This window comes from Trachymyrmex cornetzi, unplaced genomic scaffold, assembly GCF_001594075.2.
Source record: "Trachymyrmex cornetzi isolate Tcor2-1 unplaced genomic scaffold, Tcor1.1 scaffold156, whole genome shotgun sequence".
Taxonomy (NCBI): domain Eukaryota; kingdom Metazoa; phylum Arthropoda; class Insecta; order Hymenoptera; family Formicidae; genus Trachymyrmex; species Trachymyrmex cornetzi.
This window is the reverse complement of record NW_017296157.1, coordinates 315,134-332,627: the sequence shown is the minus strand read 5'-3', so window position 1 is coordinate 332,627 and position 17,494 is coordinate 315,134. Positions and strand designations below refer to the sequence as shown.

The window sequence follows — 17,494 nt, the reverse complement described above, 5'->3', positions numbered from 1 at the left end:
TGGCAGATGTTGAAAGAAGTTCCGATGCATCTAGTTAAAGTCTTGAAATTTGAATAGATCAGGAAAGAACTTTTTTCATTTGTCGCGCTCACGTGACATCAAAACTACGAACTGATTCACTCATCTCGCAAATATGTATATTACGAAAGAATTGCTGTTCTACTTAAAATAACAAAAACCGCATAGTTGTTTTGTTTTATACTAATCCTGATTCGAGAAAAGAGCGAAAAAATTCCATAAATTGTAGTAATAAAAGATTCGAAAAAAAAAAGAAAATATGTCAAGTGAATGAAACGCATTTTAATAAATCAATCAATGTTTATATCTTTCAACTTTCATAATAATTCCATCAAAGGAGCGGAGAGCCATGATGTGAAAAAATGCTTTCTCATCTTTATTAAGTGGACTTTCATGTCCAATGAAGATCAACTTGCATATAACATACATGAATGGCATGTTTATAAAGATGAATAACGGACATCTACATAATACAAGACATATTTAATAATATACTTAATATTAACAAAAAATAGAGTATACACTTGCACCCTATTTTTGAGGCATATTCCAAACAGAGGAGAGAACCACGTATCTTTCACACCAATAAAAATATTTTGCTTCCTATACGTTTCACGTAGATAGACAAATAGAAAACAAACCTCGTTTCCATCAACACAAGTCTGTACCTTTGAGCAAAATAAACTTGTCGCCTTCAGGACCTCGCAAAAATAACGGTCGTTATTTTTTAATAATAATAGATGTGTATATATATATATACCCATATATCACTCATAATAAAAAAGTTGTTAAGTACTTACGCTTTTGGACAAACAGTTTCCGGAGCGTAATTTTTCATGAAGTAAAATTTGATATTATACGTGTAAGATCAAGAATATAATGTTAAAACATGCGATTCTAAATACCATTATTTTAATGTATATTATGTATAAAATATTTAATATATTTTATTATATATATATAATATTAATCAATGTCTCATATAAATCAATGTCTCTTAGATAAAAATTTCATTTAATTCGGAAAAAATAAATCAGTTATGTTTGATGCAAGAACAACGTGTTTAAATGATAATGTTTGAAATTTGAAAATACTTGCAAAATATTTGAAGTATCAGTATATATAAATGAAATAAAACGATAAAATTTCCAACAACATTACTTTCGATACAATTACATTAACTATAATATATTTGCAATGAAAATATTTTTAGGGCTTGCAAATAAATAAAACAATAGATCTGTTTTTTATTGCTGCACTTTCTGAACTAATACACACAGTGCAATAAGTTGAAGTGAAACAAATATACGTGTGTTTCACTTCAACTTATTGCACCGGTTCAGAGTGCAGCAATAAAAAACAGATCTAATGATAAACAAAATAGTGCACTTTAGTATAAGCGCAGAAAATATGAATATTATTTTATTTTTGCATATTACGATTCCTCGGCATAATGATTTTGAGTTACAAAAATGTAGAACGCCGCTGGTCGGGAAAAATTTACAGTACAAAAGAATCCTCGAGTACACTTGTCATATACATCGTGACGTCAGGATTATCGCTTACGTAAAAATAAAATAAATAAATGTATCTTTGCTACACGAAACACATGTGCATACACAGCCAGATATTTTTATTCAGTCACAATTCAATTGCTTTCTTTAACTCATCTACTTTCATCGATGCGACCTATATACGTATACTCGAACTTGCATTATACAGAAAACCGAGCTCATCTTTAAATTCAAGGAAAAATGTGATGTACTTCAAAAATAAGTGCATTCAATGAAATGGAAAAATTCATTTTGAAAATTATTATTGGTGCCATTTTTATTATAAACCATTCCATTTACCAGTTATAAAAAGGATGATAGTGTTCATATCCTTTCTTTTTGTCTTTCCGTGCTTGATCTCAAATTATTACTAGACATTGGATTTTTGTGCAAATATCTTTTACAGACATGCATAAAATATGCAAATTTGCACAATATGCACAAATAAATATGCATTTTTAGAATGCTTTTTTAATACTTTGTAGAATTTTACATATCTTATATAGATGATAACGGTTTGTTGATATATTAGGTACTTTCGTAATCAAAATTTGAGAAAATTAATCCTTATGAATATAGGCTCATTTGGGTACCTATATCTCTCTTTATTTTATAAAAATGCTCACTCGAATTTTATATCTTTGTGAAGTTGGCATCTCATTTTTCAAAAAATGAAATTTTTCGTCACAGTTCCGAATGCACCTCGAAGAGTTCTGGAGTTCCTACCCAAAATGAAAAATAGTTCCGGTGAATTAACACAAAAAATCGAAAATTAAACTTCACAAAACGCAGAACGAAAAATTACGATAAAATTTTAAAAAGTAATCTGATTATCACACACATATACACACACACACACAAAACTTGACTTAGGAATTTTTAATTATAAAATTGTATCAAATTTCCATTTTTTCTTTATAAAACTCGTCGTACTACGCAAACAGTATTAGTACTCATTTCCAATTTAACTTTCAAACTCTGATTATGAATCCTGTAATATTAGATTCTCCTTGCTGGAATTGTGGATGAGATCATTTTTTGAATTTTGATATTTTGAAATTTGATACTTTCAGACAACATTTAAACTCAGCGATATCAAGAAGCTTCGTGATAATTAAATTACATTAAAAAAATTTAAATTTTAAAATTGTGTGGTCAGAATCAAATTTAGTGACTTCAAAAATTCTTAGAAAACAAAATCTTCTTTAAGTTTCTTTGTTAGAACCTTCAAAAAGTTAATAATTATTCATAAATAATTTTTAATGCTAAATAAAAATTTATATTTAAAGATGTAACTATAAATTGTAAATGCCTCGAAAATCTAGGATATATTTTGTAACAAAAAACGATTAATGCGACAGTTAGGTTTATTAATTGAATCATTTACGAGTCAAATTTATATTGAAAATTCTTGTATCGTAACTCTTTTGTGGACCTTGGTGCAAAAAGTAGGCCGTCTCTGAAACTGAATCCATCATCAGGTGAGCATCAATCTGAAGCATCAAGAACACTAATGATTTCCGCCTGTTTCGATTAGATCGGATTTATTGCCGCGCGGTGCATAAACAGTGCATCGCGACTACAGACGCAACAAACGCCTGGAATAACTTCGATGAAATGACACGAATTCACCTACCACGTAGGAAATTTATTTTCAGCGATGCAGTAAATTACATCGGAGCGCATGATGAACTTAGAGACATTTATTGCACGTATTTTTGCTACGGCCAAAAGAAAATTGCGTCATATGAGTAACTTCGAGAGAAAAGCAAAAGTAACAAGTGATGACGTTGAGCAGAGTTGATCTTATCCCGGGAATAGTCACACACTTGAGATGTTTTTATACCTCAGCGACGAGAATATGTGAATGTTGTAAAATGTGAATGTTATGATCTTTTTGAATTTTATTGTAAAACGGATATTGTTTTCTTTCTTTTTGAACATTTTCTAAAATAATTATGGTAATGATTATTTACAAACCTTTAAATATATAATTTTATCGAAAATTCACAATAAAATAGTTATATTAATTAAAATTTTTATTTTTTAAAAATACCATCAAAATAAGTTACTTAATGTACTTATTAATATTTAATTGTTTGATTTCTATTTATATTTTTCAAAAAATTATGAATAAAAAAACCCATATCCAATTAAAGTTCTATATAAAGTTCTCAAATGCTATTAAATAGGAAAACAATAATATATAATATATTAATATTAATAGTGATTTTAATTGAAACTAATCTCGTCAGTTACTATCACATGTTTAAAATATGAAACTTTATTGTGATTGCAAAGGAATTTTCGATGTTAAAAAATTAAAAAATAAAAATTTTGCGGAGAACATGGACTTTTTTTCAGCCGAATAAATTCAAAATATCTTTGAAAGACTGTATATTTACTCCTATTTCTTCGAAAATAAAATAATGAGAGCGATAAAATATCTTGACTCAACAATGGCGAACAGTAGGTGGGAAATCTAAGGTCAGTCGAAGATGATTTAAAATGTGAATTTAAAGCAACAATATTTTCGGTGCATACACATACATTTAGCGCCTCATTGCGTAAAAATCTGGCGATAGCTATAAGATACACGCGTGATACTGTAGATACAAATCGGAGTTTCCCCGCCAACAGTTCAAAAATAAGGTAAATCAAGTTAATAAACTACGCGTAACCGGATCTATGCGGGAATGTTCGACGATAGAGAACGCGTCTGCTTGGAATAAAAGGAAGTAATTTCATCGGGTAACGCATACACGTCGTCACCCATTGAGTTTGCCTATTAAACCATTCCTACTTCATTTTTTTTTTCTTTTTCTCTCGTTCCACTTTTACCTCGACCCACTTACCACCGCGCCGATTGAAATCGTTCGTTTTTCCCATTTAAACCGGCAATGATTAAAAGAAGGTACACGAAATAACCCTTACACAGGATAAACCTGGCAGTCATTCCCTCTGTAGCAAGAGCTTTTTTACGCGAAGAAAAAACGATCAAGGTACTAAAACTTGTAATCCAATAATCGTATAATAGAGTTTGAGTAGATATATTAGTTAACATTAACCGTTTATGTCAATATAGCTTAATACGGCAAATTTTATTAAAGTTTCAAGAGCGTGAAACATTTTGTGTCGCTGATGGACCCATTTGCTCTCATTTCACTGAAGTAAAAAATAAAGATAAAGTGACAAAGTTGAATGATCCCGTCTCGTATTTATACATCAATATTAAATGTGACACCGTCAAATTGCACAACATAAATATTTATGAACGATATTTGCGCAGCCGGTGACGGATCGTGCTAATTCACAGAAAGAAAAAACAAATATTGAATGCGTGTCTCGATTTATTCAGCGAGAGATTTTTTTCTTCCGCCAATTTGACGAGCGGCGCAAAATCTCGTTATTTTCGCGGTAATCGACAATCTCTACGACCTCTACCGTGAATCGGTCCATAAGAGGAATAGATAGGTTAAGATGGAAAAAAAGAGAAAAAAAAGAATGCATTTCCGAGAGCAATTTACAGTGAAGCAGCGCCATTTTCGCGTTACAGCTCAGGCGAGGTAAACTCCGGTGGGTGTCGTAAGAAAAAGGAGATGCGCTTACTGCATCTCGCACGACCTTTTATCGTATACTTTATGCAGAACCTATCCTCACACACGCATTACTCTTCTTTATATGCAACACGAGCGAATGTTCTCTCTCTTCCTCTTTTATCGAAAAACTCAGCACGATTGCTCCGACGAGAAGGTATCATGAATAATCATTACAAATTCATCATAGAGAATGAATTGCTCGCAAGCTGCGGCGATTTAGAACTTGAGAGGAAGTCTTGTCTCGCTTCTCCTTTGAGAGCGAAACTTCAAACGGGATGTAAGAGCACCGCAAAGCGCATTAAGTGCGGAACCGGTCATTTCCGACGACCAAGGCTGATGTGATCAACAGGTGAATGACTAATTTACTCTTTTATTGGTATCGACGTCGCCGTAGGCAGATAACGCGTTTTATAATGCATTTGCAGTACAATTTACATTATTTACAACTGCATACTACAGTACGACATTCTGAATTCTATCGTCGTCACAATCCAGCAATTTTATTCGCAATAGTAATAAACGAATTACAATACGAATACATCAATATATTCTGAAACGACTGGCAATTTCATTCGAGAGGTTTTACTTTGTTGCATCCCCCTTCTTTGAAATATCGCCGCGGTAAGAAAATAAATGTACACGTGCAATGTTTTTACAACTCGACTGAGCGATGAAATAAATAACTATTCGAAAAAGGTAAAAGGGCTAAAAGATTAAATTTTTCGTACCGCAATTAAGAAGTTCGCTAATTAAGGTCTAATAAAATCAATCCTTTTTTTCATTAAAACAACTTGCAACACACAGAGGGATTACCGTAATCAATCTCTGTCGGTTCGAGAATCGTAAAATCTGGAGCGTAAAATCGATTGCGTTTCATTTAGTATTTGTAGTATTGTTTGTCAATAGCATAATTTATTAATAGCGTAAGTGAGCGTATTTTATTTAAATAAAGAACATGTTCAAGAAAGTAACACAAGTCTAAAGGGAAAGTTACATATGTACACGGAAAGGAAGGTTTTGCTGAAGCATATAAAATTTTTTTTAGATACAGAAAATTTTGTTGGATCAACAAAGTAATTATATAGAGTGCTTAAACATTCATAACAATGCTCAAAGAGTTTTAACATTCTAACAATCAATTTGAGTGTTCTACATAATTATTTTGATGGTTCAAATAAAATTATTCTCAGATCTGTATCTAATTAATTTTGTAGATACTTCAGTTAAATCGTTCTTCCCATGTAATACACAATTTACATGCATATCAAAGTAAATCTAAAGTTTAAACGACAGCATTCAATCACATATCAGGGTTTGAAGTATCCTATTTGTACACGATATATCATAAAGATGCTTCATTTTTAATGCTAATGGCAGAAATTTTCAAGTTGACAAGTTGGAGTCAAGTTAGTGAAAGTTTTGGATAGGGGAATCTTCCGGAAAAGCCATTATTCATCATGATTGTTTTATATTCAAAATTAATGATCTCGATAATTAAACGTTCAATTAAAATTATAGAAGAGTAAATGCCGCCAGAGTGCTTTGTATGTTTAATAGCCCACTTCTCGGTTTACTCGACTTCAGCAAAAGAAGGAAATGCTCTTTTCTGTTTTTCACAGCGTTTGAAATTTTTAGTGAACGTGAAAAAACTCACACCGGACTTGATTTAGCGGGGATTGATGAGGATAAATTTATACACCAGTTTAGCTTCCGTCGGTGGATCGAGAGTTAATCCGCTTGAATCTGTCCTTCGATAAGATTCATAATTGAAATTGTGGAAGGAATTATAGGTAATACCATACAAAATTTAAAATGAATTCCAATTTGGTGAATCGATAGGAAGATCAATTATAACTATTTCCATTAATTTCGTATTGAGACGCGACAGGAGAGTGAAATGGAATCGTATTAGGCTTTTATAAGCCTCTGCTAGTGGAATTAAAACTGTAATGGACTATCAATCGAATATCGAATAGAAATGACAGAAAATATACTCTCTCTGTCGACATTCATAATGAATTCTTATTGTAGAAAGGTAATTATAAAGCTCTCCTACTAAAAGCATTTGCGAAGGCCATTCTTCTAACTATAGTTGCTTTCCTTTGGACAAGCAGCAACGAATTACCTCATTTTCATTCGCATCGCTCTTCCGAAAGAAAGATCGACGCAATTTCCATTAATGTACAAATTCATCTCGCAAACAGAGATGAGACACTTTTTATCGGCGATCTGCACGCACTCCTGAGAAAGTAAATGATTCGCTTACGAGGGAGGGCGTGAGGTCAATTAATTCGAAGAGAAGAGCGAGCCACCGGCACAACGGGATTAATTAAACTGAATTAAAACAGTATTTAACGGAGTCTGGACGCGGAGGGCTGACGAAAAAAGACGCTGCTTTGGTTGACTGACCGGCGAGAGGCGGTTCGTCGTCATAATCCTCGTCATCGTGTCGTTGCAGCCGGCAGCTTGTTCGACAGTTTGCAGCTGCAAATTGACACACAAGCTGATGTCATTCCCTCATAAAAATAGGCGCGTTTCTACCGAGGCGTTTGCCGCGGCGAAGGCACGGCTCTAACTACGGGGCCCAATTAGAACATACGGCATCGGGCCCTTAGAAGAATATCGTCTCTGATTAATTGGTACAATGACGCGAGCTCTAAGACACGATTCTTGGAATACGCGACGACGATGCACCGCGAGGTCGATATACCTTTTCCACAACACGATCACTCCTACGTCTAATTAGCGCGTCGTTTAATCTATTCGATCATCTGTCTGTCAAGTTTATAACTAATTCATAGTGAACACGTCACGCGATGTCGATTGGACACGTCTTCTCGCAAAAACGTCGAGACTGTTTGATCCGTAGGAAAAAAAATCTACAGAAACTTTTTCTCGCGTATTTTCAAAACATATTTTTGTAACTTCAATGCTATATTTCTCTATTACCAGACGGTTCTTATCATCTCCTTTGTATTTATATCGTCAAAATAATATTTACACGCGCGAGCAACAGAATATTCTAAAATATTTACGGAGTCTATTGATATATCAATGTATTAACAAAAATTTCAAAGCTTTTATTGATACTACATTTTATCCAGATTCTGTACTTTAAGAGGATAAAACGAGGAATATAAAATATAATATAAGAGATAATACAATTTACTTTTTCACGTGGAAAAAACGATTTTGCTAAAGCTTCTAAAAATTTAGATACATACAGATCTAAAAATAATTTTGTTGAGCCATCCAAATAATTAATATAAGAAACATGATGAGCAATATTATTGCAAAAAGTTTTGCAACATTCTATGGCAACTAACTTAAGCGTCCTACTTAAATATTCTGATAATCCAATAAAATTGTTTTCAGGTCTGGCTCAATTTTTAGATACTTCAGTAAAACTGTGATTTCCATGTATTTTTCCATTAAAACGCTATCCTTTTATACATATATTCGTCATAAATAACGCAGAAATCATCTTTGCACACACATATTACGTTACGTTTATCCCAAATCTCCCTTCATTTGTTTAAATGCGAAATCGGCTTAAATACGATAAGGACGAAATCCGTTCGTTACACATCCAGGGACGTTTTCGGCACAATGAATATTCTTTAATCGCGTTGGTTGGCGACCAACAGGTAGATTAATTATACGTATATCGCCATATAGGATCGATCTAATCCGCTTTTTGAAGCCGGTAAAAGGGAAAAGCGACCTTCAAAGCGCGCAAATAGAAACGGAAGTCTAGGTTTATCGACGTTTCCACTGAAAATTAAACTGTGCTGCGCGCTCGAGGGTGCTTTTCGCGTCTTCTCTCTTTCTCTCTCTCTCTCTCTCTACCTTTCTTTTTGCTTCTATTGCACTTTCTGTCTCTTCACTCGAGTATCGAATGCATCTAAGTACTTAAAACAAATATCCGGCTGTCAAAAAGTAGTTTCATTGAAAACTTGAAGTTAGTGATACACCAACACAAACTTTTTATCGTACAAATTTTTCGAAAGTTCAACGCTTGCGATAAATAATATGAAATATTATTACGGCTTACAGTGACCATCTGGACATGTTTAATGGCTGTTTTCACTATATTTAGCAAAGAGCTATACATACAGGAAGTGCAAACAACTTTACAAATCACTTTTCTTGATGTATGGGCCTCCCGACTTTGCACGTGATTTATCGTGCTGTGTGCTATACTTCTTTTCCAGCGCCAGGCTTTTTATAAATTCTTAAATATCAATTTATTTTTAAATTTTTATTCTAGTTCTTAAGGGATTAAATAAGTACATTTTTCAAGTAGTGAAGATTCTAATAACTAAAAAAATTTTCTGATATTGAAAAAACAAAACAAAATATCAAGTTAATAAAATGATTGATTAATCTACTTTCTAGTTGCGATGTTAAATATAACAATGAGAGTAAGATGGGAAAATATACCTCTATTTATATATGTAAGTCTTTCAGAAAATGCAAGGACTAGATTTTTAACTTTTACAATGATCTTATCTCTTAAATATATATAATTCATTAAAAATATCTACTGTGAAAACATACAATGAGGAAATTAAGAGAAGTAAAAGCATATAATTATAAAAAAAGATGGTACTGTATCACAAATATTAAAAAAATCTTTGCATTCAGTAACGTATTAGAGATAGCAAACAAAGTTAGTGAAATTCGATATTTAAAGCTTAACAAATTTGACATTGAGTACCTGCTGGACGTAATCGAGAATCCCAGCGTATTGCAAAGATTATTTGTATTATTCATCTGTTCAAATATTTCAATGCATGAATTACCATGAATTTTTGAAGATCGTCGCATTGAATAAATTATGCGAATACCACGCATTTGTGAAACCTTTTAAATAATTGCCGAAGTATCTGGGGAAATATTCATCTTTACAAAAGAGTTTCTGTAGTTCTTTCATATGAAATTTTGACTCGTGTATAGCCTGTCGGAATGCCGCATCTCTCGATTACGTCGGAGATGAAAAGTAACGATCAAGAAAAATAAAAAGGTATGAGCAAAGACAACGAAAATAGAGCAAAGAGTAACAGAAAAGAAAATGTGGAAGATATAAACGTATCGTGCGACCTGCTGTCTGGTTGATGTAAAACTCGAACGCAGCCAAGGGCCCGTAAGTGCTGGAGCAGTACGAGTCGCGATAGTCCACTTTGATGTTCCATCCCGGTAAAGGTCCCCTGGGTGAGCTGACGTATTTCACAGCTAGCAATACCGCGGGTAACACTCTCTGCAGACTCTGCTCATGGTGAGGATCACCCGGTGCGATCACTGCTAGCTTTACTTCACCCTCAGACATCGTCCGTACACCTCCAATGCATTCCCTGGAACCACCAGCCGTCATCGTCATCGTTGTTCCCGTCTCCGTCGTCGATGTCCTCGTCATCGTTGTCGTTGTCATTGTCATCAGGCCAATATTCGTGCACTGACCCGCACACAAACCCGAAAGGGTCAGCGTCAGTCGCACTAAAACACCACCGTTCCCACACCACCGCTTTCTTGTCCGCGACGCCATCACGTCCTCCTGATGTATGTTACACCTTTATCTCGACAGGGCTGTCAGTCTAATTATTGCACAATGTAAAGCATTTTCCACATTGCTATCAGTTATGCGAGAAGATGAACGAGTTATGCGCGGCTGCTCATTATGGAGTTCGGGTAGCTCTTCCCTCTGCATTTTGGTATTACATCCAGTCTCACTTGGAGCATCCCGGCCGCAGAGTATCTCACGGTAACATGGTTCAAGCGTTCATCGTATTTAATGCGTTCGCATCTTGTGGAATTTGCATCCAACGCGATATGAATTTGAATAAAAAGGTCGGTGACTCCTATTTTCGGTTTTTTTTACTATATTTTATTAAACATATTTCCATATAGCCATCCCTTTATTCTTCCCAGAGAAAATATTGATGTCCTTAATAGATTGTCTTCCGTGATTTTGATGGACATGTGCTGTCTTGTTCGTCTTTATTCTTCACCAATATCATATTATATATAAACACTCATTTTTATGCACGGAAAAGCTTTAAAAGCTCCACGTGTATTTATGTCCTCATATAAGAAAATTGATGTAGATAATCTCGCTTCTTCTTTAAAGCGTCAGATATTACTCCTCGCTTGAGAGGTTCGTTGCAGTTCCTGGTACAATCCAATTTAACTTCGATGTAACGATAATCATTAGAAATCTCGAACATCATGACCTCACTAATTACGAAATACACGTGTTCTTTAGGAGTTTGGCTGCGAAACAGGTTCCAAATTAGAAAATGAGAGATACCTTGTTTAATCTTGTTACATTGCACGTATAATCGTATCCGTTTTATACGGATATAATTTTATACGGATTTACTTTTATTTTAGGTTCGCAAAGAATCGTAAGATATCACCAATTTTCTTAAATTGCATAAATTCGACTTGAAAATTATTTGTTTTTTATCTGGAAAATATAATATACGAGATGTAACGTAATGTATGAGAACGATTTAGCAACGTTATCTTGATCCTCAAAAATTGAAAAATATACGACAGAAATCTTCCTCTTAATATGATAATAACATATCGTTTTGTATATTTTCTTTTACGGAATACCTAAGAGAATTCGTTCCCGCGATTTCTTATAAAGATAAGAAATTATAACAGGTATTTATAGTCGATTTTTATACTTAAACTGTATTTTAATTACAATCTTTGACCAATTACGTCATAAACCAATTACAGAGCTATATTAGCATCTTAAAACATTATTTAAGACGATCTTGAAATAAGACGCGACTGTGAATATCTATTTATGTTCCGATAATATTACGCTCATTATAGACTATTCTATCCATAATTTTATGTAATATGAAAAAAAATAAAGAAACAAAATACATGCATGTTGTGTTCGTGCCAAGTAATGCTAACTGCGTGGAATTGAGTCAGCTGAAATAAAAACTCAGTACTAAAATTTTAACTTGAAAACCAATCTCCGTGACGATGTACCGTCGGATTTAAAAGAATTTATTTTCTGTATTAAAATTAACATCAGGTGAATAATTATACATATATGTATAAAACAGTTCATAATATTTATACAAGATATACGTGTCTGATTTTTTTATCAAATTAAACCTTGAATTTTTTAATAAAGTAATCCTTAAATGATTTCAGCGCTGTAAAAAAGCTGACACGAGACAAGTAGCTAAATGATATGAAACTCATTATACATAACCCGGACCATTTCATCAATGTCCAAAGTAGCACTTCATTCTTCAAGTCTTTGGGTAATATTCTTATTTCGGGACAATCTAAAAGCCGCCAGACCTTTTACTCTGCGGAAAAATAATGGGAGTAAGTAAGCGTATTCTTTACTCTGTCGCGTCTCTTGGTTTTCGGCCTGCGCGCGCAAAAGAGAAGACAAATACGGAATGGAAAAAACGCATCTTCTGAATTAGGGATGGAAAAATAATGTTATTACACGGCATGCAGACAGAGTCGAGCAAACACGACGTACGTGACTGTACACGTTAAAATTTTTCCGAGTCGCGATAGACACGCATTATGTAATTTTTAACTTGCAACTGTCATCATGCATGGAATAATAAGACAAGTATAACATTATTACGCATAAAGACGATAGAAATACTGAAAACAACCAATCAAATTTGGATCTAAATGCACCTTCCTGTGCATAGTGCATAGTACCATATTGCAATCAAATTTGAGAAATCCAAATTCACTCTCCTATTGTAAAGTAGTTCTCTATTGTGATTAGCCAATTCGCTTACTGCTTACGTATTGCCTTACGTTTTTCATATGTTTCTGGCTTTACAGCTATCTTATTATACCGTGACTGTCACGACTGTCACGACGTAAGATGTAATCTAACACCAGTGCCTTGTAAAATGAACAATATTAGATTTGCTCTTAGATTATCATTCTTGATGACTCTGTAATTTATATTCATAATTATGCTCATTCAAAAGTTTGAAGTTGCTCGCCCGTAGATTAATAAGTATTGTGTAGTAACATTTATTTATCATCAAGTTATATCATCATGCTACAACAGATAATTAAGGTCACTCGTGATATATGTATATTAATAACGAGTACGGGATAAATCATAAGATCGTGCTGTTAGTTTAATCGCATAATACAAGGAAGCAGTAAGGAAATTTAAGAAAAAGTACGGATTTACGTCTTGCATAATTTAATGGGGTTCTCGTATCCGTGTACGTGGATATGAGAATTAATACTTGATTTATTCCAACAGGGCACGTATTCGATCAAGGCACATATATATTTTATGCATAGATTCCACGATAAAAAAAATATACGAGCATTCACTAGGGATGCTAACAGGGTGGCAGATGTTCCGGATTACGCGATTATGTATCAATAAGTCACAAGAAAATTCTCGTAATTATTCGTAATACGATATTATTAGAATTTATACCAATATTTCGCGATATTGACAAAATGCAATTTTGTTCGGATAACACGTTATAGTTTGTGCCATTATAAGGTCTGTTTTCTGTGACTGAACTAGTGTACACTTTTGGAACTTAAAGTGAGATAGATATACGTTTGATATTTGTTTAAAACGAGAAAGAGAGTTCTAGAATAGTCTAGTGCAGAAACAGAAAACAGACCAATAATTTTACATCGTGACAAAACAATCGCTTTTTGATAAAACTCTGTGATAAAACTACACTTTCAATAAAGGTTTGTAGCAAACTTTCGCAATCATGCATTTTGTTACAAATTGGCATTGATCAATCACAGATATAACGTAGAGTGTTGATTTTTTACCTATCCATGGCATATTCACATTCAATAGTACTCTCTAGAAGTAAATCAGTCACTTCAATGTTACATTTATAATTGATCTAATCATCAGCAAATGTTTACTAATAATACACTAATTCTTTACTAATAATACACTAATTCTTTTACTTTTAAAAAGTAGAATGTAGGATTATATTGCTAGAAACAAAGTGCTCATGAAGTTTCTGATATAGTCGATAATATGGTTTTATTACGGGGTCGCGCGAAAATGAAAATTGATCATAGCAGACAAAAACTCGGATTCGACCCGGAGAGAGAGATTCCCGAAATTGAACCGAGTAACCTGACTATTCGAATTTAATTGTAAAGATAGCGTCCGCTCACGAATACAGTGTCAAAGCCTAATTTGAGTAACTTTGCAATGATATAAAGGGAGATTTTTAAATGATATGCAAAACATTGCTGTTTGTATATTTCACAGAGAAAATAGGGAGTTTTTGCAATACCGTTTATCCAGATACGGTGAACGTTAAGGTCAGGTTATCTTCTTCTTAACAACTAATTAAGAAAAGGATAACATGGCTTTAGCGTTCACCGTATCTGAATTCACGTTATTGCAAAAACTCCCTAATGTCCTTAGAAAAAACCGCAAGAGAGAGATACAAGATCTGTCTTTGAAAAAATACATATTTATTTAGTTAATTTTATTTAATCTATCTCTCTATATGCATATACTGATTGTGAGACTTCTTTATTGAAAACTAATTCGATTAACATGAAATTAAATAGGAAATATACTGAAGATAAATGAAAGTGATGGATTTAGGACTCTAACAGAAATTAAATAAACTCGTTGAAACAGACCCTTTGTTTCGTATTTGTGCCTTATTGAAAAATCACCAAAGAGAACATGTGTCTCAATTCGTAATAGTTGATTGAATATTCATAAATTTATGCAAAAGAATAATACTGCAACAAGTGGTACTCACAATAAGTTTTATCAAATCCTGTTCTTTAATGTTTCATCGATTTATAAAATATTACCAACGAGAAACTTTCACAATCAAAAAGACTTATAATTAACCGTCGAAATATCTTTCACTGTATAGCAGTTTTAAAGAAAAAAGATAGAAACGTCCCTAGGCAGGAAATATGTAACGGCATCAGAAATAAGTGAAGTTTAATCCGCGAAACAAAAGAGCGAGAAGCTTCTTTAAAAGCGAGAACCGAATACTGCAGTCGGTAGGGATAGAATATTCCAAAAGAACACCTTACTATCCAGCAAAGAACAAAAGTTTCGAACTAATAATAAATGCCATGGAGTTTTCGTGGTAAGAAGGAAGCGCAATTTGTATAATATTTTGTTGCAATTATTATCTTCCGATTCAATAAAATTTCAGTTATCGGAATTTGAAACTCATTACCAGAATAAATCGTTTCGGTATATAAACAATATATATATAATATATATATATATATATAAATCGCGTTTTTGACACGCATAAATACGCAAGTGCACGCATTAATTAAAATAGATATTATAAATATACCGATCTACTTTATCAATAATTCTCTTACTCATTTATCAGATAATTAATGTGCAACGAACGAGCAATGTATAATTAATATAAACAATTTTATATAATTTACGAGCAATTCAAATTGAAAATCGTTCAATTTACAAGGCATCATCGTAATATAATAACGTTACATAGCATACTAACACGAAAAGTATCTGTAATATGGTCATATAATATCGCAAATGTAATTATCCTCGTTATTACAACGTTACATTATGCCGTTAACAGATCTGATTTTATGTTTGAAACCATTTTCAGGTCATGAAATTACGCGTGAATAAACCTAGTTTTCAAATGACACCACTTGCGACTTTTGTGGAGCACTATTCCGAGACGCAAACTGCCAGAGCTTGCTTTGTCGAAGTTCAAGCGGAGAGAAACGGTGGATTATAACATTCATTGGAAATTCGCATACGGACGAGTTAATTAGCAATCGCCAAGCGATGCGTCGTTTAATTAAATCACGGTTGATAGAACTTATTAAAGACCGTCGTCAAAACCATTGATGTTCCTTCCCACGATCAGATGTGACGTTCGAATAAATATTACTATCATCGAGAAATCGTAATGACGATCGCGTCGGTGAAAACACCTACCGTTATTTACCGTTGATGAATTTAATCAAACCGTCGTCACATCATCTGCAAAGGAACACGATCTGTCAAACGCGCTTAAATGAAATGCAATCGAGGCATATTACGTCGATGCTAATGTGAAATTAATTGCTAGTCGCATAACGAAATGCAAGCCACAATGCTGTGCGAAGACTGCTCCATGTTTGACGTTACCTTGCTTTATACATTCGCTCGCGTGAACTTTATATCCGCACCGTGTGAATATCAAATGTGCAAATCGTCAAAAGCTTTGTGCGTTCCCTGAATAACGTGCTCTACACGTTTGACATTGACTTGGAATGTGCATCAACAACACAAAAAGCGCAATGTATATAATACATATGACATGCATGCAGCTTTTCAGGAGTTTATTACTCTCGATTTAATTTTATAATGCCTTCCTTCATCGTTAACTGCTCATCAATATTTATAAGCACGGATTTGATTGGAAATTCATTCAGGAATTTTTAAATCGATTCAATTATTTCCATCTGAGAAATTCATTACATTAATCTTCTTGAAATCCTTATGTCTCAATTTATTGATTTTATTTTTTTAAGATGCATAAGTTTTTAATTAACATGAGTACATCATAACAAAAATGTAAAATGAGTCAATCATAAACAAGAAAAAAATTTCACTCGTGTGTGAGTGATGCGATTACTTTTTTTTTTAAATACTCGTTTAAATACAGACACACATCGATATTACTGACATTATAGTTGATCCCACATCGAGCCATTAACCGTGACGCAATTTAGCGCAACTTAATGCACAGACGAGACGTATAATTGCGAAATATGCTCAAAAGCTGCTAGCAGCTTTTAGCGCAGACCACATCGTAAAGCACACTAAAAATTTTTCCGAAAAGTGCTTTGCTCGAATTACGATGCTATAAAAAAAATTTCATGTGTGACGATGACTTTATCTCGTATTCCTTCAGTTTCTGGCTCGTCATCTATCACACTTTGGATCTCGGTAAGTCTGATGTCGGTTCATCCCGCGAACGTACTATCATCTTTCATTACGACGTGTTGTTACGCGAGACAGCCATCCAATGTCAAGCAAACTCAAGAAACTCTTGTAAAAGCGTATTCCACTGCTACGACCTGAAGAGAAAAGTTCGGAGAAATATGCTTCCATGAACTCGCCTGCTTTCCTACCGGAAGAGGATAGCCAAGTATTTCATCGTATGTAATCGTATTTCTTATATATTCTCATTTTCCACGTACATTTCCTATATTTTACGGCTTTTCTATATTTTACTGATTTATATATTGGCATATTTATTCGTACATAATTCCAAAATTATAAAATCGCTACTATATTTTATT

The 17,494-nt window shown here is 33.5% G+C and overlaps 1 protein-coding gene across 3 annotated transcripts in view; it reads right to left on the bottom strand.

Annotated features, from left to right (window-relative positions):
• LOC108758394 (atrial natriuretic peptide receptor 1) overlaps positions 1 to 17,494 on the bottom strand; it is a 110,073-nt gene that overhangs the window by 77,536 nt on the left and 15,043 nt on the right. Inside the window, exon 1 of one of the 3 annotated variants that reach the window (XM_018503333.1) lies at positions 10,274 to 11,023. The exons of the other annotated variants lie outside the window; for them this stretch is intronic. Within the exon in view, the coding sequence (XP_018358835.1) occupies positions 10,274 to 10,715 (442 nt within the window). The 5' untranslated portion in view covers positions 10,716 to 11,023. Of the gene's footprint in view, positions 1 to 10,273; positions 11,024 to 17,494 lie in introns of those variants that run through there. 3 annotated transcript variants of the gene reach the window in all.